Source organism: Tursiops truncatus, chromosome 19 (genome assembly GCF_011762595.2).
Source record: "Tursiops truncatus isolate mTurTru1 chromosome 19, mTurTru1.mat.Y, whole genome shotgun sequence".
Taxonomy (NCBI): domain Eukaryota; kingdom Metazoa; phylum Chordata; class Mammalia; order Artiodactyla; family Delphinidae; genus Tursiops; species Tursiops truncatus.
In genome coordinates, this window is record NC_047052.1 from 42,986,301 (window position 1) to 43,007,298 (window position 20,998).

The following is a 20,998-nucleotide window of genomic DNA, read 5'->3' on the forward strand; positions in this document are numbered from 1 at the left end:
GGGCCGCTGGCCTCGACAAGAACAATGGGAGGAGTCTGGGTCAAGAACCACATCTCCCGGTGGCCCCGGAGATCGCTTTCTGGGTCGGGTCAGGACCCCATGGTCCCAGCTCTCGCGGCCCTAGCTCGCCAGGAAGGAGCGAGGCGCTCGAACTACATTTCCCAGAAGGCCCTGCGCCTCATCCTCTCCCGCCGCGACGCGGGAGTCTATGCTCTTCAGATGCGGTCTAAGGGTGACGGCCGGCAGGTCTCGGACTCCCGCTCCCGTGGTGCCCCGCGCGCGGCCGGCCCAGCCCCCGGCTCCCGGCGACCCCGCGGCGGCGCTGGTGGTTGTCGTGAGCCGCCGCCGCCCCGCCCCTCCTCTGCTCCCCTCCCCCCCGGCCCTGCTTACGGGCCGCCCCTCCCCCCGCCTCCCCGGCCCCTCTCACGGTGCCAAGATGGCGGCAGCGGCGGGCGGCGGCAGTTGCCCCGGGCCTGGCTCCGCGCGGGGCCGCTTCCCGGGCCGGCCGCGGGGCTCTGGCGGGGGCGGGGGCCGCGGCGGACGGGGCAGCGGGGCCGAAAGAGTGCGGGTAGCTCTGCGGCGCGGCGGCGGCGCGGCGGGGCCGGGCGGAGCCGAGCCCGGGGAGGACACGGCCCTGCTCCGTTTGCTGGGGCTCCGCCGGGGCCTGCGCCGGCTCCGCCGCCTGTGGGCCGGCCCGCGCATTCAGCGGGGTCGGGGCCGGGGCCGGGGCCGGGGCTGGGGCTGGGGCCCGAGCCGGGACTGCCTGCTGGAGGAGGAGAGCAGTGACGGGGAGTCCGACGATGAGGTGAGGCAGTCGGAGGCGTCCCCATCGCCGGGCGGGGCGGAGGTGGGGGGCTTCCAGGGGTCTGGGTGGCCCCGAGGAGTGGCGTGGGGAAGCGTGGTCCTCAAGGCCTCCTGAGGAGGGAAAGGGCCCTGGAAATAGGCATGGGAGGAGGTAGGCTGCACGGGAGCTGTCGGAGGAAGAGGCCTCTGAAAGTGGATAGAGAAGCCCGGGCTGCAGCTGGGCACTTGGGCCCGAGGCAGGTCCTGCTGAAGTGTCTTGGGCTGATCCTTCTTGGTAGTTGGCAAATCCAGGGCAGGAGAGGTTTGGGCTAGGAGGCTGTGGGGACTGCACGCCCAACCGGTGGTTGACAGCAGCAGCGTGGCTCGAGTGGACCCAGGCTAGGGCTCTCTGGGCTCTTACCTGCAGGCTGCCCCGCCCGGCCGCATAACCTCCGGCACATCCCTGATTTCACCAGCGCCCCAATTCTTTTTCTGACTTAAAGTGGAGAGAGGGTAAAATGGTGGAGGTCTTCCTCTTGGGGGCACAGGTTGAAGAGAAATGGAATGCAGGATGAGACTGGGCACTCTAGCAGGTCTGAGTTCAATTCAGGATTTATCACCAGTCTCTCAGAAAAGGCAGGAAAGTGTGCGTTTTATTACTTAGGACAGTTTGTAGCCACCTCAGGACTGAGGGCAGATTATAATATGATAAACCGCTTGAGACACACACACACACACGCGCACACACACACACACACACACACCTTGCTTGGACACACACACACACACACACACACACACCTTGCTTGGGTGCCCCAATTCCCATTTTCACTGAGGAAGAAACTACAGCCCGAGAAGGTATAAGCAGAGGTTCCACTTTTTTCTCAGTTGGAGAATGAGGAAATCTGAGGGTAGTGCCTACTGCCTGATCTGAGGCGACCCTCTTCTGTTCCCTTTGAACCAGTGAACCACTGATGGCTGTGCTGGTGTGGTCTGGAACGGGGTGCAGGTTCAAAATACCCTCTGCCTCCATCCCTAGGAGGAGACCGTCTTTTCTTTTCCCCTTGCTTTCCAGTCTTTTTAGTTCTTTTGTAAATAGGGATACGTTAAGGGGGAAGCTGGGGATATTCCTCGGAACCTGAGTCTCACATGAAACGAGGGCTTTGGCACTGACTGCTGTTTCTCCCCTCCACCCCTGGTCCCCTAAATCAGGAGTTTCAGGGTTTTCATTCAGATGAAGATGTGGCCCCCAGTTCCCTGCGCTCTGCGCTCCGATCCCAGCGAGGTGAGTGATGGGGAAACTCTACATCTATAGCTTTACAAGAATGTTATTCTTGCTTTTCGTGTCAGCTCTTCCCTGTTCAACTAGAGTCTTCATCAGTTACCAAGTGTGTTCTGTGTTCAAAGCTCAAGCTAGGCTGGGCTGTCGGGGAAACAGACAAGACTTAGTCCCTGCCCTCCTGGAGTCCCTCAGTCTGCAGGGCTACCTTGACCCATCTCCCCACACCTATTCTCCTTTTAGGTCGAGCCCCCCGAGGTCGGGGCCGCAAGCATAAGACGACCCCCCTTCCGCCTCCTCGCCTAGCAGATGTGGCTCCTACCCCTCCAAAGACTCCTGCCCGGAAACGGGGTGAGGAGGGCACAGAACGGATGGTGCAGGCACTGACTGAACTTCTCCGGCGGGCCCAGGCACCCCCAGCCCCCCGGAGCCGGGCATGTGAGTCCTCCACCCCCCGTCGGTCTCGGGGGCGGCCCCCAGGACGGTCAGCAGGCCCCTGCAGGAAGAAGCAACAAGCAGTAGTGGTGGCAGAAGCAGCTGTGACAATCCCCAAACCTGAGCCCCCACCTCCTGTTGTTCCAGTAAAACACCGAACTGGCAGCTGGAAGTGCAAGGAGGGGCCCGGCCCAGGACCTGGGACCCCCAAGCGTGGAGGACAGTCTGGGCGAGGAGGCCGTGGAGGCAGGGGCCGAGGCCGAGGCGGGCTCCCCCTCGTGATCAAGTTTGTTTCAAAGGCCAAAAAAGTGAAGATGGGACAATTGTCCTTGGGACTTGAATCAGGTCAGGGTCAAGATCAACATGAAGAAAGCTGGCAGGATGCCACTCAAGGAAGAGTTGGGTCTGGACAGGGAGAGGGCCCCTGCTGGAGGAAGGAGCAGAAGCTGGAGGAGGACGGAGAGGAGGAGAAAGAAGCGAAAGACAAGGAGGAGGAGGAAGAGAAGGAAGAGCGAGCTGTAGCCGAGGAAGAGATGGTGCCGGCTGAGGAAAAGGAAGAGGCGAAGCTGCCGTCACCACCCCTGACTCCTCCAGCCCCTCCACCTCCTCCTTCCCTCCCACCCCGCTCAACATCTCCTCCATCCCCACTTTGCCCTCCACCACCCCCAGTGTCTCCTCCGCCCCCACCATCCCCTCCACCGCCTCCTGCCCCAGAGGAGCAGGCAGAATCCCCTCCTCCTGTGGTCCCAGCTACATGCTCCAGGAAAAGGGGCCGGCCTCCCCTGACTCCCAGCCAGCGGGCAGAGCGGGAAGCTGCTCGGGCAGGGCCAGAGGGCACCTCTCCTCCCACTCCAGTCCCCAGCACCACCACAGGAGGCCCTCTGGAAGACAGCCCCACTGTGGCCCCCAAAAGTACCACCTTTCTGAAGAACATCCGGCAGTTTATCATGCCCGTGGTGAGTGCCCGCTCTTCCCGTGTCATCAAGACGCCCCGGCGATTTATGGATGAAGACCCGCCCAGACCCTCAAAGGTGGAGGTCTCACCTATTCTACGGCCTCCTGTTGCCACCTCCCCACTCGCACCACAGGAACCAGCGCCAGCCCCGTCTCCACCGCGTGCCCCAACTCCTCCACCTACCCCAGCCCCACTCCCTGAGAAGAGACGGTCCATCCTAAGGGAACCCACATTTCGCTGGACCTCACTGACCCGGGAACTGCCCCCTCCTCCCCCTGCTCCTCCACCGGCCCCACCCCCGCTTCCTGCACCATCCCGGAGGCCCCTGCTCCTTCGGGCCCCTCAGTTTACCCCAAGCGAAGCCCACCTGAAGATCTACGAATCGGTGCTTACTACTCCTCTTGGGGCCCCTGAAGCCCCTGAGCCAGAGCCGCCTCCCGCCGATGACTCTCCAGCTGAGCCTGAGCCGCGGGCAGTGGGCCGCACGAACCACCTCAGCTTGCCTCGATTTGCCCCTGTGGTCGCCACTCCTGTTAAGGCCGAGGTGCCGCCTCCTGGGGCTCCAGCTCCAAGCAGTGGGCAGCAGCCTCAGGCTCAGCTGCAGCAGCCCGTACAGGCCTTGCACACCCAGCTGCTGCCTCCAGCGCTACCACCACAGCAGTCACAACTACAGCCGCAGTTACAGCTGCAGCCGCCGCCACCGCAGCAGCCGCCACCACTGGAAAAGGCCCGGACTGCAGGCCTGGGTTCCTTACCGCTGTCTGGTGTGGAGGAGAAAATGTTCAGCCTCCTCAAGAGAGCCAAGGTGCAGCTAATCAAGATCGACCAGCAGCAGCAGCAGAAGGTGGCATCTTTGATGCCGGTGAGCGTGGTACTTGGGCCATGCCCCTGCACCCAGCCTCAATTCTCTGCAACCCCTGAACCTCGTTCCCTCCCTAGCCACCCTCCAGCATTGCAGGGAACCTTCAGAGCCAGTCCTTCCCCTGTCCCCCAGCTTCCTGTGTTCCTTCCCTGGCCCCATCCCTCCCCAGTGCTAGTCTCCTGGCCCCATTTTTTCTCGCTCTCTAGCCTCTGACCCTGTTTATTCCCCCACCAGTCAAGCCCTGGAGGGCAGATGGAGGAAGTCGTGGGGGCTGTCAAGCAGATCCCAGACAGAGGTTCTGTCAGGTCTGAAGACGAATCGATGGAAACTAAGAGAGAGAGACCGTCGGTATGGAGTGGGAAGAAGGCCCTCTGAAGAAGGCTGGTTGCGGGGCCACAAGGGGCAGTGCTCCACATATGTTCCTGCTTTCTCCTCCCCCCAGGGCCCCGAGTCCCCTGTGCAAGGCCCCCGCATCAAACATGTCTGCCGTCACGCTGCTGTGGCCCTTGGTCAGGCCCGGGCCATGGTACCCGAAGACGTCCCCCGCCTCAGTGCTCTCCCTCTCCGGGATCGGCAGGACCTCGCCACGGAGGGTAGGGGCGGGCATGTTGGGAAATTTGACAGCTGTGTCAAGTTTGGGGGCAAGTGAAGGCATCAGGAACCTGGGAGAATGGCAGCTGAGTCGGGTGCTTGGGGCCAGGTGGCAAGTGGGTTGGAGTGCTAGGTCTTAGAGCAGATTTGGGAGCACCTGGAATGGGAGCACTGTGGGAAAGTGGGGACCAGAAGGCCAGTTGTATGGAATCTAGGGGAGGTTAGGGAAATGAGGTAGAACTCCTGGTGGCTTTGTGGCTCCATCCCGGCCTCTCCACTGCACTAGATACGTCGTCAGCATCTGAGACTGAGAGTGTCCCATCTCGGTCCCGGCGGGGAAAGGTGGAGCCAACAGGGCCTGGGGGAGACTCAGAGCCTGCGGGGTCTGGAGGGACCCTGGCACATGCACCCCGGCGCTCACTGCCCTCCCATCATGGCAAGAAGATGCGGATGGCACGGTGTGGACACTGTCGGGGCTGCCTGCGTGTGCAGGACTGTGGGTCCTGTGTCAACTGCCTGGACAAGCCCAAGTTTGGGGGCCCCAACACCAAGAAGCAGTGCTGTGTGTGAGTAGCTGGGGTGCAGCCTCCATTCCCACCCGTGGTTGTCAGTTACCCAGGCCTCCTGCCCCAGCAGAGCAGTGGGATTGGCATCCTTGTGGAGAGCTTCCTCTCTTCCCCCAGACCACCAGTCCCCTACCCTGGTGACGTGCTGCTCCCCTCCCCAGATACCGGAAGTGTGACAAGATAGAGGCTCGCAAGATGGAACGGCTGGCCAAAAAAGGTAACGAGGTTTGAGGAGCATTTCTTTACACAGTCTTACTGAGATTCGTGGTACGGAGGAAACCATGTCTTCTTTGCTCTCCTCCCCATACCTTTGCAGTCCACCACCTTTCTTTTCTTTTCCATCGTGTGCTTGTTCGCTTCTGCCCCACTTTTTTCTGGCTTTTCTCCATCCCAGTGTCCCATGTCCCTGGCTGAGCTCAGATCCTACTAAGTCCCCTGTTCCCACAGGCCGGACGATAGTGAAGACGCTGTTGCCCTGGGATTCCGATGAATCTCCTGAGGCCTCCCCTGGTCCTCCAGGCCCACGCCGGGGGGCGGGAGCTGGGGGGCCCCGGGAGGAGGTGGCGGCCCCCCCGGGGCCCGAGGAGCAGGACTCCCTCCTACTGCAGCGCAAGTCAGCCCGGCGCTGCGTCAAACAGCGACCCTCCTATGATATCTTCGAGGACTCGGATGACTCAGAGCCCGGGGGTCCCCCTGCTCCTCGGCGTCGGACCCCCCGAGAGAATGGTGCGAATTGTTTGTTGCTTCCTCTGTCAGTCAGTCCTGTGTCTTTTGTGTGGAAGCGTCAGGACTCCCAGACCCAGGGCTATGTCAGTCTCAGTGTAGAGAAGGGGGGTGGTTTTAATGGACAGGGAGGACGGGTGCAGGAGGTTTTCAGTAGCCTGCTGAACAAGGCCCAAGTCATCCTAGTGGACCTTGTCTAGTTAAAGAAGGCCCTGGGGATCCAGGTAACAATTGGGGGTTGTAGAGGAGGGGGAATGGGGCAGAGAGGAGGGGGAAACCTCACCGCTCATGTGTCCTGCCTAGAGCTGCCAGTACCAGAACCAGAGGAGCAGAGTCGGCCCCGCAAACCCACCCTGCAGCCTGTGTTGCAGCTCAAGGCCCGAAGGCGCCTGGACAAGGTCAGCATAACCCCACACCAAGAACCCCGAGTCCTGTGGAAGGCATGGCTCCATCCCAAGGAGCTTCCTGGCAAGTCAGGGTAACAGGCTCACCTGAGTGCCGTGGTGTGTCCACGCCAGAGGACAGGTCCTGAGGGGGTGAAGCAGGCCTATCCTTCTGAAAGGCCAAGTAGGATCTGGGCAAAAGGCAGGGTTGGGAAGGCTGGAGGAGAGGGCGGTGAGGAGAAAAGTTGGTAAAGGGTGGGGCTGGCAGCACTCTGAGCACCACCATCTTCCCTAGGACGCTTTGGCCCCTGGCCCTTTTGTCTCTTTTCCCAATGGCTGGACTGGAAAACAAAAGTCCCCTGATGGCGTGCACCGGGTTCGTGTGGATTTTAAGGTACGGCATGGAGCAGGGGAGGGTGGTGGGGACTACGGTGGGAAGAAACTTGTTAATCATGAGTGAGAAAGCAGGGCTTTAAGGTTGGGTCTGGCTTGTGTTCCTGGCTGCTCTCTGACCCCTTGTCTTCTCCTCCCTCAGGAGGATTGTGATCTGGAGAACGTGTGGCTGATGGGCGGCCTGAGCGTACTCACTTCCGTGCCAGGGGGACCACCGATGGTGTGCTTGCTGTGTGCCAGCAAAGGCCTGCATGAGGTTGGACCCCTGCCTTCTTTCACAACCCCCCAAGTCTGGTTTCTTGGGCCCTCTCCACAGGGTCACGTTCCCTGGCCTTCTGGCCTCACACTCTGCCTGTCGTTCCGTCTCCCCACCCCAGCTGGTGTTCTGCCAAGTCTGCTGTGACCCTTTCCACCCATTCTGCCTGGAGGAGGCCGAGCGGCCCCTGCCCCAACATCATGACGCTTGGTGCTGCCGCCGCTGCAAGTTCTGCCATGTCTGCGGGCGCAAAGGCCGGGGATCCAAGGTTCGGGCACGAGGGCCATGGCAGTGGAGGCATGAAAGAGAAGGGGTATCCCTGTGCCAGTAGGTTCTGCCATTGCTGTCTTTCTTCAACATCCAACAGCACCTCCTGGAGTGCGAGCGCTGCCGCCATGCTTACCACCCAGCCTGCCTGGGGCCCAGCTACCCAACCCGGGCCACACGCAAACGGCGCCACTGGGTGAGAGATGAGGCCCCCACCCCTTACTTTGGAGTTCTGATTAATGCCGCACACCACCCCCAGACATGCTCTAGGCGAGGGTTCTCAGGAGGCGGGGAAGGGTGGAGGTCCTTCTGAGAGTTTGATAAACATCACACGTCCTCTTCAAGAATTTCACGTAGACAAGATTTATGTCCAGAATTTGTATGTAATGGTTTTATGGGCTCATGCATTCCACGGCCCCCAGCTCACAGCCCCCTCCTGCTCTAGCCTAATCTCTTCCGTCTCACTCTACCGATCTCCCCACTTCATTTCTCTCCTGCCCTGCTTCTTTCCTTCTCCCTTCCTCCTCCTCTTCGCCTCTCCTGCACACTTTTTCTCCTCTTACCCATCCTTCCTCATCTGTCTCCTGCCTCCTCTTTGCCCATCCCCGCTTCGCACTGCTCCAGCCCGGTGTCTGGCTTTCCCCCTAATGTCGCCCTGCCCTCCCAGATCTGCTCAGCCTGCGTGCGCTGTAAGAGCTGTGGGGCGACTCCAGGCAAGAACTGGGACGTCGAGTGGTCGGGAGATTACAGCCTCTGCCCCAGGTGCACCCAGCTCTATGAGAAAGGTGGGGACCTGGCAGGGGACCGGGGCCCCGGGGGCCACCGGGGAGTGGGCCAGGTTCCTAGACAAGCAGTTGGAACAGATACTCTTCTCTAGTGGCTTTCTACTCTCTTCTAACTATGGAGCCTTTCCTTCCACTCAGAGTACTCTCCCACTGAGGGCAATGGGAGTGGAGGGCGTGGAGCCCACCCTTGTGGTGGTCCCTGAGATGCCTCCTGGAACCTCAAGTCTCCACTGAGCTCTTTGAAGACCTGGGCTTCCTCATTTACTCAGGCAGCATGTTTAGCAAAGCTCTTTACTTTGTGAGGCCTTGGGGCTGCAGAGTTAGAAAAACAGCCTTATCCTCAGCCAGCTTTTGGGGAATGGTAGGGACCCAAGTGGGGCATGATAGAGGCAGCTCCTGCAGCAGTCAAGGGATGGCTGGCCTCTGGACAGGGGCTCTGAGGGGCAGCCAGTGGCACCAGCCCCTCTGACTTGTCTCTTCTTCCCTCTCGCTCCAGGAAACTACTGCCCGATCTGCACACGCTGCTATGAAGACAACGACTACGAGAGCAAGATGATGCAGTGCGCCCAGTGTGACCACTGGGTGCACGCGAAGTGTGAGGGGCTCTCAGGTGAGTGGGTGGATTACCTGGGGGGTGGCCTCAGTCCTTTGGGGATCCCTGTTCTACCCTTCACCACAGGCCCTCAGGGGACAGGGCTGAATGTTCTTGGTGATCTGGGGGCTGCTGAAAGCCCTCACATCTCCCTAAACCATTTTTTCCTTTCCTGCCCTGGCTGTTCTAGATGAAGACTATGAGATCCTTTCGGGGCTGCCAGACTCGGTGCTGTACACCTGTGGGCCATGTGCTGGGGCCACGCACCCCCGCTGGCGAGAGGCCCTGAGTGGGGCCCTGCAGGGGGGCCTGCGCCAGGTGCTCCAGGGCCTGCTGAGCTCCAAGGTGGCAGGCCCACTGCTGCTGTGCACCCAGGTCTGGGGGCCCAGGTGGCAGGACGGGGTGGGCCTAGGCCCAGCACGAGCCCTGCTGACTTCCCCTCTTTGCAGTGTGGGCAGGATGGAAAGCAACTGCACCCAGGGCCCTGTGATCTGCACGCTGTGAGCCAGCGCTTTGAGGATGGCCACTACAAGTCCGTGGTGAGTGGGACACTGAGAGGAACAGGTGGGTGCCAGGAGGAGAGGATTGGGGTCGAGGCTCGAGTCCTGACAAACCCCCTTACAGCACAGCTTCATGGAGGATGTGGTGGGCATCCTGATGAGGCACTCGGAAGAAGGAGAGACGCCGGAGCGCCGGGCTGGAGGCCAGACGAAGGGGCTCCTACTGAAGGTGAGCTCTTTGGGGGATGCCTGGAGGGTAGCTAGTATGGTAGTGGGGAGGAGAGAGTGGGTCCTTTAGACCCTGCCCCGGCCAGCTCTCCTGAGGAAGCCAGTTCTTCTCATCCTGTTAACCTGCTCCCCAGCTGCTAGAGTCTGCGTTCGGCTGGTTCGACGCCCACGACCCCAAGTACTGGCGACGGAGTACCCGGCTGCCCAAGTGAGCGAGGCTGGGTAGCAGGAGGGGAACCAGGGAGTGAGGGCAAAGGCAAGGGCACCTAGGAATCCAGGGGCAAGCTGGACTGAGAATAGACGAGGAACAGGGTTAGGGTCTGGAGGGTGGTGGAACCAGCATGAGAGTTCCCAGTGGTTCTAGACGAGCAGAGACTCAGATTGTGTAGTTAACTCGTACTTCGGTTCTACTTTATGCAAGGCAGTGTTGGGGACAGCAGTGGGCGAGCCATGTTTGGGAGGTTGGGCAGGCACTGATGACCCAGACAGTCAGGGCACTGATGGGGAGACCCAGGGGCTGTGGGAGCCCAGAGGAGGCGCCTGCCTAGGAGCCTAGGGCCTGAGGCTTTCCGGAGAGATGACATCCAAGCTGAGAAGTGGAGGAAAAGTATTCCGGGCATGAGGGACAGTGTTTCGTGGGCCAAAGGTGGCATGAGAGGGCCTGGCTTGTTTGGGAGACTGAGAGAAATTCCACGTAGAGAGAGGACAGAGGGTGTCATGGCATGTTCAGGCTGATACTGTGGGTGGGTCCCAGTGCATCCCCCACCCCCTGTTAAGAGACGTGTCAGAGGCTGACCCTGCCTGTCCACAGCGGAGTCCTCCCCAATGCCGTGTTGCCCCCTTCCCTGGACCATGTCTACGCTCAGTGGAGGCAGCAGGAACCAGAGACCCCAGAATCAGGGCAGCCTCCAGGGGATCCCTCAACAGGTACTGGGAAATCGGGGCTGGAAGCCAGATCCCCTGGTTGGTGGGCCAGGCTCCAGGTCCTCATTCTTGGACCTTCCTTCCCACACCCCTTCCAGCTTTCCAAGGCAAGGATTCAGCTGCTTTCTCACACCTGGAGGACCCCCGTCAGTGTGCGCTGTGCCTCAAATATGGGGATGCAGACTCTAAGGTGAGGGCTACTGCATGAAGCCCAGGCTGTGGGGTCTGGTCTCTGGGTCCTCCCCTCCTGCCACCCTCCTCTGTCCCCAGGAGGCAGGGCGGCTTCTGTACATCGGGCAGAATGAGTGGACACACGTCAACTGTGCCATCTGGTCAGCCGAAGTGTTCGAAGAAAATGACGGCTCCCTCAAGAACGTGCACGCTGCTGTGGCTCGAGGGAGGCAGATGGTGAGGGCACGGGCCTGGAGAGGTGGGCAGTCCTCGGGGCTCTCCTCCACTCGGAGACAGCTCTTGTTTAGTCTCTGCCACAGCTTGTCCTTCCACTGCTGGTCCTAGTACCTTTCTTGGTTGTCCCAGCACTGTGGTGCTGCAGTGACAGCAGCTCTTTTCCTGTTTGTGCTCTCTGGCCATAATATGGGCCTGAAGCCTGGGAGACTAAAAGTTAGACTGTTGAATCTTGTTGATTAAACCTGTGCTGGGTGCTTTCCATACAGTGTGGCATTTAGCTCTTATTACATCCCTATGAGGTGAGATGTAGCCTGAGTTAGAATCCCCCTTACCAGTTTCGAACCTGAGTCAGGTACTGTAGAACGTCTTCAGCTCACCCTCAGAAAGATGATAGAGAGACGTACTACGGAGGGCAGATGTGAAGATTAAATGAAATAATACAGGTTCCATGCTAGAACAGCATGAGGAAGATGGTAAGGTAAATGCCACTCTCAGCCTTAGCTCTTGTTATTCTTCTTCCTATTGCAATTCTGTATCAAACAGTCTGAAACAGTTTTGATGTGTACCTGGCCCTGGATGCAGCTAGGGGAGAGGTAATGTTTGGTGAGTGCCTTTGCTTGGTGAGGTGCTGGGCTAGGCAGGGGCCCAAGCAGGGTCTCAAGGACAACGATGCTGAGTGTCAGACTCTGGCTCGGGTCACTGGCTTCCCCCTTTAGCAGCCCCTTCCCCCCGCAGCGCTGTGAGCTCTGCCTGAAGCCTGGAGCCACGGTGGGCTGCTGCCTTTCCTCCTGCCTCAGCAACTTCCACTTCATGTGTGCCCGGGCCAGCTACTGCATCTTCCAGGATGACAAGAAAGTTTTCTGCCAGAAACACACAGACCTGCTGGATGGCAAGGTGGGCCCGCACCCTGGGGGAGACAGCTCCCCACTGCACTCTCTTCCTCTTCCACTCAGGGAGCTCCGTAGCCCCTCAGGCCTGGCCCCAGCTGCCTCTCAGTGTCTCTTCCTTGTTCCCTTACCCTCTGCCCCCAGTCCTTTAGTCAAGCCCCTGACTGACCAGTCTCTGCCTCCAGAGCCTTCCCTCACATCCCCCTCACCTGCCACCAATCCAGCAACCCCATTTGCCACCCCCCTCCCAGGAGATCGTGACCCCTGACGGTTTTGATGTTCTCCGCCGAGTCTATGTGGACTTTGAGGGTATCAACTTCAAGCGAAAGTTCTTGACGGGGCTTGAACCTGATGCCATCAATGTGCTCATTGGTAAGCAGCTTGCTCTCTACCCTGGTCTTCCTGACCCTGCCTGGGCCCACCCTCCTGATCTCTCCTCTGCACCATAGGCTCCATCCGAATCGACTCCTTGGGCACTCTCTCTGACCTCTCAGACTGCGAAGGACGGCTCTTCCCCATTGGCTACCAGTGAGCAGCCCAAGGGACATTGGTGGGGCTGGAGGTCTCCAGGACTGGATCTTGTTTCCTAAGTTGTCCTGACCCTCTTGTCCCACACGCCCACCCGTCAGGTGCTCCCGTCTGTACTGGAGCACAGTAGATGCTCGGCGGCGCTGCTGGTATCGGTGTCGAATTCTGGAGTATCGGCCATGGGGGCCGAGGGAAGAGCCGGTTCACCTGGAGGCGGCAGAGGAGAACCAGACCATTGTGCACAGCCCCGCCCCTTCCTCAGGTACAGCCTTGGAACTCCTTCATTTTCTTCCCTGACTGCTGCCCTCCCCAAACAGTTACCCACCAACCCTATTCTCCTTGTGCCCTAAGGAAACCCCAGGATGCTTGCCATTGTGCCACTTGCTGTAATGGCGGTAGTTTGAGATGACTTAATGGCTGCGCAGAGTGTGCGGGGGCTGTGCTCAGCGTCTCCCAGGATGCTGAGGGGAGAGTGCCATGCTACCTGCTTGTGCACAAATGCAGGGAGCATTTATGGCCACCTGACTTGGGACTGCGTGCTCATGTGATGCTCCCCGCAGCCCTTTGAGAAAGGTGTAAGCTCCTCTGTACAGCTCAAAAGAGGGCAGTAGCTCTCCACAGTGACCTAGTGGTAGAGCCAGGATTCAAACCTAAATCTGCTCATTTCCCAAACTGGCACCTTCCCATCTGTGCTAGCACTGAGGGATGTAGCTGAGCGCTGGATGGCACAAAGCAAAGAACGGGCTTGGAGATAGGTAGAGGGAGAGGTCCTCGTGGGCCGAATGGGAGGAGGAGGAGATTTGGATTGCGCTTGTGGGTGAGGTGTTTGTTCTGGGTTGGAGCATGACACAGGGTAGAGAGGTGAGGAGGGTACAGCCATCCTGGCTGGAAACAAGGAAGTGTTGGGAGGAGGCAGAAGAGATCAGCTTGCACAGATTGGGTGGAGCCAGGTAATGGGGAGCCGCAAGCACCAGGACGGGGTGGATGCATTTGATGTGGCAGGGATGTGCAGAGCAGGTAGGACTGGCCGTGCTGGAGAGAGGGCAGTGCCCTGTGTGGGGCCTGAATCAGAGAGCAGTAGGCAGCCAAGAAGTGGGGAGATGGCAAAGGATGGGTGAGGAGGGGTCACAAAGGAACTCGGACCCAGGTGTGTATGGAGGTTTTGCAGAAGCCACAGAGGGGTTTGGGACCTGGGTGATGACTGGGAACCCATGCACCTTGTCCCCAGCTCAGGTGCCAGGCAGAGAAGGTGCGGTTGGTTCAGAAGAACAAAGGGTATGTGAGGGGAGGCTTTCACAAAGAGCCCCTGCCACCCATGATGCCATTCTTTTGCCTCTTCAGAGCCCCCAGATCATGTGGACCCCCCACCAGATACAGGTGCCCTTATCCCTAGAGCTCCTGAGCACCACTCACCCGTTGAGAACCAGGACCCCCCACTTCGGCCGGATCCAAGCAGCGCCCCACCTCCAGCCCCCCGCTCCTTCTCGGGGGCTCGAATCAAAGTGCCCAACTACTCACCATCCCGGAGGCCCTTGGGGGGTGTCTCCTTTGGACCCCTGCCCTCCCCTGGTGAGTACCTGGGAGTGTCTGGGAGAGGGGTGGGGCAGGGTGAGGCAGGAGCTCCTGGCTGACCCTGACCCTTCTCCCTACAGGAAGCCCATCTTCTCTGACCCACCACATCCCTACGGTGGGAGACCCGGACTTCCCAGCTCCCCCAAGACGCTCCCGTCGTCCCAGCCCCCTGGCTTCCAGGCTGCCACCATCACGGCGGGCCTCTCCCCCTCTCAGAACCTCTCCTCAGCTCAGGGTGCCCCCTCCTACCTCAGTCGTTAGAGCCCTCACACCTACCTCAGGGGAGCTGGCTCCCCCTGGCCGGGCCCCATCTCCTCCACCACCCCCTGAAGACCTGGGCCCAGACTTTGAGGACATGGAGGTGGTGTCAGGACTGAGTGCTGCTGACCTGGACTTTGCGGCCAGCCTGCTGGGGACTGAGCCCTTCCAGGAAGAGATTGTGGCTGCAGGGGTGGTGGGGAGCAGCCACGGGGGCCCAGGGGACAGCTCGGAGGAGGAGGCCAGCCCCACCCCCCGCTACGTCCACTTCCCTGTGACTGTGGTGTCTGGCCCTGCCCTGGCCCCTGGAGCCCTCCCTGGAGCCCCCCGCATTGAACAGCTGGACGGAGTGGATGATGGTACCGACAGTGAGGCCGAGGCAGTCCAGCAGCCTCGGGGCCAGGGGACTCCACCTTCAGGGCCAGGAGCAGGCCGGGCTGGGGTCATCGGGGCTGCAGGGGACAGGGCTCGACCTCCCGAGGACTTGCCGTCAGAAATTGTGGATTTCGTGTTGAAGAACTTAGGGGGGCCTGGGGAGGGGGGCGCTGGGCCTAGAGAGGAGCCACTCCCCCCAGCACCTCCCTTGGCCAATGGCAGCCAGCCCCCTCAGGGCCTGCCCCCTAGCCCAGCTGACCCCACCCGGACGTTTGCCTGGCTCCCTGGGGCCCCAGGGGTCCGGGTATTGAGCCTGGGCCCTGCCCCCGAGCCCCCCAAACCTGCCACATCCAAGATCATCCTGGTCAACAAGCTGGGGCAGGTGTTCGTAAAGATGGCAGGGGAGGGTGAACCTGTCTCACCCCCAGTGAAGCAACCACCTCTGCCCCCTCCCATCCCCCCCACGGCCCCTGCTTCCTGGACTCTGCCCCCAGGACCCCTGCTGGGTGTGTTGCCGGTAGTAGGGGTGGTCCGCCCTGCCCCTCCCCCACCCCCCCCTCCACTGACGCTGGTGTTGAGCAGTGGGCCCCCCAGCCCACCCCGCCAGGCCATCCGTGTCAAAAGGGTGTCCACCTTCTCTGGCCGTTCCCCACCAGCACCTCCCCCAAGCAAAACTCCCCGGCTGGAGGAAGATGGAGAGTCCTCGGAGGACCCCCAGCAGGGTCCAGGGCTTTGTGGCAGCGGGTGAGTGAGCGTGCCCAGGCTGCGGAGTGGGAGAAGGGTGGGCAGGAGAAGGCAGCTCAGCCTTCTCACCGTCCACTCCGCACCAGGTTTAGCCGAGTGAGGATGAAAACGCCCACTGTGCGTGGAGTTCTCGACCTGGATGAACCTGGGGAGCCCACCTGGGGGGAAAGCCCAAGGTGAGTGGCCAGCCTCCTTTCCCTGGAGGCTCTGGAACCTCTGCCGCTTCCTCCTTCTGACAGGTCTCTCCTCACAGGCCCCTCCAGGACCGGTCCCCTCTGCTGCCACTTCCAGAAGGTGGTCCTCCCCGGGCCCCCGATGGTCCCTCTGACCTGCTGCTTGAGTCCCAGTGGCACCACTACTCAGGTAGGGGCCAGCCTTTTCCTCTCACTGCGTCCTTCCTGGCGCTTGTCTCAGCTGAGTAACTCACAGATACAGAACTGGTCCACTTAAAAAAACACACACAACGCGCTGGGTGTTGCACATTGCACACCCACCTGGGTACGAGCCTGGGCTGGATATTAGAGTTACAGAGACACCCTTGGGAGCTTATGGCCTGTGTCAGAAACAGACACATGCCTGTTGAGTGTGCCCAAGAGCCCAAGGAAGGGCTTCAGGAGCTAGTGCACCAGGGTCAGAGGTTAGGTACCTAGTAAAGCCAGAGATGAAGTTCTGGGGATCATCCACAGAGGATGGAGCCCACCTAGAACAAGAGGAAAGACAAGAACAGTGGGAAGGAGATCAGAGGAGGGTGGTGTCCCAGAGGCTTAGGGAAGGGAGTGGTCAGCAGTCCCAACTGCCACAGAGAACACCAGGCATGTGGGGTCTAGGGTTGGTGTACTGTCTGGGCAGATGGCACAGGGTAGGGAGGATGTTGTGTCAGAGTCCAGAACCGAAGACAGTGTTTTCCGAGGAAGCCAGAACAGCAGCCGGGCACCTTGCCAAAAAGCTCAGTTAAGAGTCTGGGGTGGGGGTTGGGGGTTGGGGGTTGGGGGGAGCAGCTCAGGGGGGTTTGGTGTGAGGGCTGTGACAGCAAAAGCAAGGATGAGGGTGAAGGGGACTCGTGGATGGAAAAGGAGGTGGGAGGAGACATAGTGGTCAGGTTTGCATAAGAGACCCCTGAGGTGGAGGGAAGGACATGAGGAAGGTGTACAGGCATACCTCGTTTTATTGCCCTTTGCTTTGTCACGTTTTTTACAAATGGAAGGTTTTTGGAAACCCTGCATGGAGCAAGTCTATCAGCGTCATGTTTCCAGCAGTATTTGCTCACTTTGTGTCTCTGTGTCACACTTTGGTAATTTTCTTAATACTTCAAACCGTTTCATTATTTGTTACGGCGATCTGTGATCAGTGATCTTTGCTGTTACTCTCGCAAAAAGATTACAACTCCCTGAAGGCTCACGATGTTTAGCATTTTTTTAGCAGTAAAGTATTTTTTAATTAAGGTATGTACATTATTTTTTTAGACATAATGCTGTTGCACACTTACTAGACTATAGTATAGTATAAACATAACTTGTATATGCACTGGGAAACTAAAAGATTTGTGCGACTCACTTTATTGCACTATTCGCTCTGTTGCCGTGGTCTGGAATTGAACCTGCAGTATCTCCGAGTTATGCCTGTACTTGCAGAGATACGAGACATCAGTATGCAGGATGGGGGCACGTGGAGCAGTTCTGGCTGATGGACTCAGTGAAGCTGGAAGGGCAGTGCTCTGTTGGTCATGGAGGGCAGTGGGAGAGGGAGTAGGCTACAGCCAAGTAAGCTGATAATTGAGCAGACTGAGGCTCGGAATTCCTTGTGGCCCCAAGTCCTGTCCTGATGTGTGGATTTTCTCATTATGTAGAGCTAAGCTGCTGAGTATGGAAATGGAATGAAGTAGACTGAGACTGTTTTACTGAAAGGCTACTTACAGGGGTCGGAGATGGCATGAGGATATGGCAGTGACCATGACAGACAGGTCCCTGCCCATAGGGACCAGACCACATTTTGCTAGAGGAAACAGATGCATAATTAACAAGCGCATTCTAGCTTAGGATGAGCACCATGAGAAAGAAGAAAGTGAGAGTGTGCCCAGGCGAGGCCTCTGTGGTTGTGCTCAGGGAACAGAATGGAAGTGAGGATGGGGAAAGGTGGCAGAAGTCAGAGGTGGACCCTAGGGCATTGCGAGGCCCAAGGATGATGTGGGACACACAGCAAGAGTTAGGTTTAGAGTCTTGCTTAGGTCTGGAAGGGCATATAGGCAGGTTGGCCCAGAGCAGTTCTGTGGGGAGAAAGTGTGGCCATGTGACTCCTGCCCCTCCTAAAGTATGCTCCACTCAAACGTATGCCCCCCACCCCACTCAACCCAGGTACAATGGTCAGGCCTCAGTCCACATCCTGCTTGAGCCAGTAGCAGCATTTGGTGTGCTGATCCCTCCCTCCTTGAAGCATTTCCTTTCCTGGCTTCCAGCACCCCAGCCCTCTCCTCACCTCTGGCTGTGCCTCCTCACTGCCCCAGCCTGTCAGCTTTGGTGTGTCCCAGGCTCTGGCCTTGACTTCTCTAATCTCCACTCACTCCCGAGTGCTCTTGTCTAACTTCCTGACTCTAAACCCCATCTCTAATTCTGATAGCCCCCAAATCACTAGCCAGGCTCTTATATCCTGCTGCCTGTTCGCCATCTCCACAAGCAAGTTGAAAGGGGAGGTTTTCTAAGAGGAATCTCAGGCTCAACATGTTCCAAACTGAGTTCTTGACCTTGACCCCAAACTCGTTTCTCCCTCACCTTCACCATCTCACTCAGTGACCATTTTATCCTTCCAGGTGTTCAGGATCCACACCTCAAGAATTGTCCTTGACCCCCCTTTTCTCTCACATCCACCTCACCTGTGTCAGCTAGTCCTATCTGTTCTAGCTTTAAAATTTTTAGCCCCTGAGAAATCCATCATAGTGTACGTATACTTGATTCTGTGAGTATGGGCCTTTATAATAATATATTGGTAACCTTTACAGCAACGTGGTACACATAAGAAAAATACATGTGCAAAATATAGTAGTTCTCCAGTATTTTAAATTTTGTGTGAGATGCAGAAAAATGAGGAATAGATTGGCATTTACGGTAGACTGAGTTTGCGTGAGCCGTAAGCATGTCCTGCAGTAAAGAGACTGTAGGCCCTTTAGAAAAAATAATGTCCATTCTATAGGGTTCACTGGGCAAATATTGCAGGAGGAAGGCCCTCAGACCCAGCAACTGTGCTTATACGCGGGCAGGAAGGAAGGGCAGAGGGGAACCAGGAGGGGTGATCCTCACCAACTCTGATCTGCTCCTTGGGACCAGGTGAGGCTTCAAGCTCTGAGGAAGAGCCTCCATCCCCAGAGGACAAAGAGAACCAGGCCCCTAAACGGGCTGGCCCACACCTGCGTTTCGAGATCAGCAGTGAGGATGGGTTCAGCGTGGAGGCCGAGAGCTTGGAGGGTGAGTTTGGGAGTAGCATTGACAGGGAGGGAAGGTGTCCCATAGAACACCATCCTGACAGCTCTGGCCCTGCCCTCTCCCCAGGGGCATGGAGAATTCTGATTGAGAAGGTGCAAGAGGCCCGAGGGCATGCCCGGCTCAGACATCTCTCCTTTAGTGGTAACTGAGGGGTTTCACAGGGATGCTGGGGGCCGGGATGACTCCCTGTTGGCAGGATGGGCCTCCGACGTGACTTACGTGTCCTCACTTTTGACTCTCCCCAGGAATGAGTGGGGCAAGGCTCCTGGGCATCCACCACGATGCTGTCATCTTCCTGGCAGAGCAACTGCCCGGAGCTCAGCGCTGCCAGCACTATAAATTCCGCTACCACCAGCAGGGAGAGGGCCAGGAGGAGCCACCCCTGAATCCCCATGGGGCAGCCCGCGCTGAGGTCTATCTCCGGTGAGAGGTCTGGGGTGTGATACCTGAGTCGGGGTAGCCCTGTAGGAGTTCTCAAGGGTGGGAATTAAGTCTTTACAGATTAGAAACTGAGGTCTGAGGAGAAGATACTAGGCCATTCCAGAAGTTATTCCTAGAGTTCACATCAGAAGAATGAACCTCATCTGTTCCCCGTTTGCTGTGTCTTCAGTAGTAGCAGTATTGCTCCTACCCTACCAGCAGCAGGCCCAGGCCAAAGAATATATGGGTAGCATCTTCTTGAAAGAATGGCTATGAACCTCCTTCCTTTCCTCCCTCCCACCTGCAGGAAGTGCACCTTTGACATGTTCAACTTCCTGGCCTCCCAGCACCGGGTGCTCCCTGAGGGAGCCACCTGTGACGAGGAAGAGGATGAGGTGCAGCTCAGGTCAACCAGGTATGGAGGGCAGGCCAGGGTACTGGGGATGGTCTGGAAAGGTCCAAAAGAGGGTGATCGGGGCAAGAGAGGTCATTCCTGGGTACCAACCTGTGTGACGCTGCCGTCCCCCACCAGACGCGCCACCAGTCTGGAGCTGCCTATGGCCATGCGCTTTCGCCACCTCAAGAAGACATCCAAAGAGGCTGTGGGTGTCTACAGGTCAGTGGGGTTGGGGGGAGGATGCCCCTTGGGTGGATGGACAGGTGCCCTAGTGTGGGACTACCTTGCTTCTGTCCCCCTGCCCCCTGACCTCCCCCTTGCCCATGCAACCCTGCAGATCTGCCATCCACGGGCGGGGCCTGTTCTGTAAACGCAACATCGATGCTGGCGAGATGGTCATTGAGTACTCTGGTATTGTCATTCGCTCTGTGCTGACTGACAAGCGGGAGAAGTTCTATGATGGGAAGGTAGGCTCTGCCAGGCCATGGGAATGAGACGGGTGAAACAGTGTGGTCCACGGGAACAGAGCCCCTGACTGCCCCACCCTATCCCCGTAGGGCATTGGGTGCTACATGTTCCGCATGGATGACTTTGATGTGGTGGATGCCACCATGCATGGCAATGCCGCCCGCTTCATCAACCACTCGTGTGAGCCCAATTGCTTCTCTCGAGTCATCCACGTGGAGGGCCAGAAGCACATCGTCATCTTTGCCCTGCGCCGCATCCTGCGTGGCGAGGAGCTCACCTATGACTACAAGTTTCCCATTGAGGATGCCAGCAACAAGCTGCCCTGCAACTGTGGCGCCAAGCGCTGCCGTCGGTTCCTTAACTGAAGCTGTGGCTGCCTGCCACGCCCCCCGCTGCCATCTTGCCCCTCGTCCCTCCCAGAGCATCTCACCCCACCCTCGTGTTCAGGGTGGATGTGGGCATGCAGGTGGCAAGGGCCCTGCCTCCACCCCTCCAGCCCACCCAGCAATCGCCCCCTTCTTTCCCTGGGGGCCCAGGATGTAGATATTGTACAAAAGTTTCTAAATCCCTTCTTTTCTATGCACTTTTTTATTTAAGAGGGTGGGATCCCAGGTGGGAACCCCCCACAATAAAGTCTGTCAATGTTTGGAATGGTGGTTTTCCATTTGTATGGTGCTGGGGGCAGGTAGGAGCTTCTGTTCCTCTGCGCCCCACACTCATCCTGAGCCAGGGGAGGCGAGACGGCATCGTTCAGAATTAGAAGTAAACTGTGGGGGTCTGTTAAGGCTCAGAGCATAAATGTAACACCTATTCCAAGTTAGAACTCAGATGGGTCCCTATAGATGAACCCTCCCAAGGGTAGCAGGGCCATTTCTCAGAGGGGACCCTGGTTGCCCAGAGGTAACCCACATCTGGTCTTGTGTGTGTGGTGGGATTGGCCCATTCC

At 58.5% G+C, this 20,998-nt stretch overlaps 1 protein-coding gene across 5 annotated transcripts; it reads left to right on the forward strand.

Moving 5' to 3' along the window:
- The first annotated feature begins 180 nt into the window (after window positions 1-180).
- On the forward strand, window positions 181-20,703 carry KMT2B (lysine methyltransferase 2B). 5 transcript variants are annotated; one of them, XM_033844866.2, is made up of 38 exons: window positions 181-805; window positions 1,996-2,068; window positions 2,306-2,500; window positions 2,645-4,314; window positions 4,549-4,662; window positions 4,757-4,907; window positions 5,192-5,471; window positions 5,633-5,688; window positions 5,919-6,197; window positions 6,498-6,592; window positions 6,873-6,971; window positions 7,113-7,226; window positions 7,348-7,494; window positions 7,594-7,689; window positions 8,161-8,278; window positions 8,775-8,888; window positions 9,061-9,245; window positions 9,320-9,409; window positions 9,495-9,599; window positions 9,733-9,806; window positions 10,410-10,525; window positions 10,621-10,712; window positions 10,793-10,930; window positions 11,666-11,824; window positions 12,069-12,189; window positions 12,267-12,345; window positions 12,447-12,607; window positions 13,687-13,914; window positions 13,998-15,294; window positions 15,381-15,470; window positions 15,548-15,657; window positions 18,612-18,749; window positions 18,834-18,908; window positions 19,013-19,190; window positions 19,495-19,602; window positions 19,720-19,803; window positions 19,922-20,051; window positions 20,142-20,703. In XM_033844866.2, the coding sequence occupies exons 1-38, from the start codon at window positions 209-211 to the stop codon at window positions 20,415-20,417; spliced, it is 8,232 nt and encodes a 2,743-aa protein (XP_033700757.2). In that variant the 5' UTR covers window positions 181-208; the 3' UTR covers window positions 20,418-20,703. The 5 variants fall into 5 exon arrangements, with proteins under 5 accessions (XP_033700757.2, XP_033700755.2, XP_033700756.2 ...); XM_033844864.2 differs by having other exon boundaries at window positions 2,306-4,314; XM_033844865.2 differs by lacking the exon at window positions 18,834-18,908 and having other exon boundaries at window positions 2,306-4,314.
- Window positions 20,704-20,998: the final 295 nt, after the last annotated feature.

Excerpts from the sequence above, each read along its gene's own strand:
- KMT2B (XM_033844864.2), top strand. The coding sequence starts at position 209 with ATGCTCTTCAGATGCGGTCTAAGGGTGACGGCCGGCAGGTCTCGGACT. Across the intron at positions 7,227-7,347 it reads CCAGCAAAGGCCTGCATGAG|CTGGTGTTCTGCCAAGTCTG; the intron begins GTTGGACCCCTG and ends TCCCCACCCCAG. Across the intron at positions 18,909-19,012 it reads CAGACATCTCTCCTTTAGTG|GAATGAGTGGGGCAAGGCTC; the intron begins GTAACTGAGGGG and ends GACTCTCCCCAG.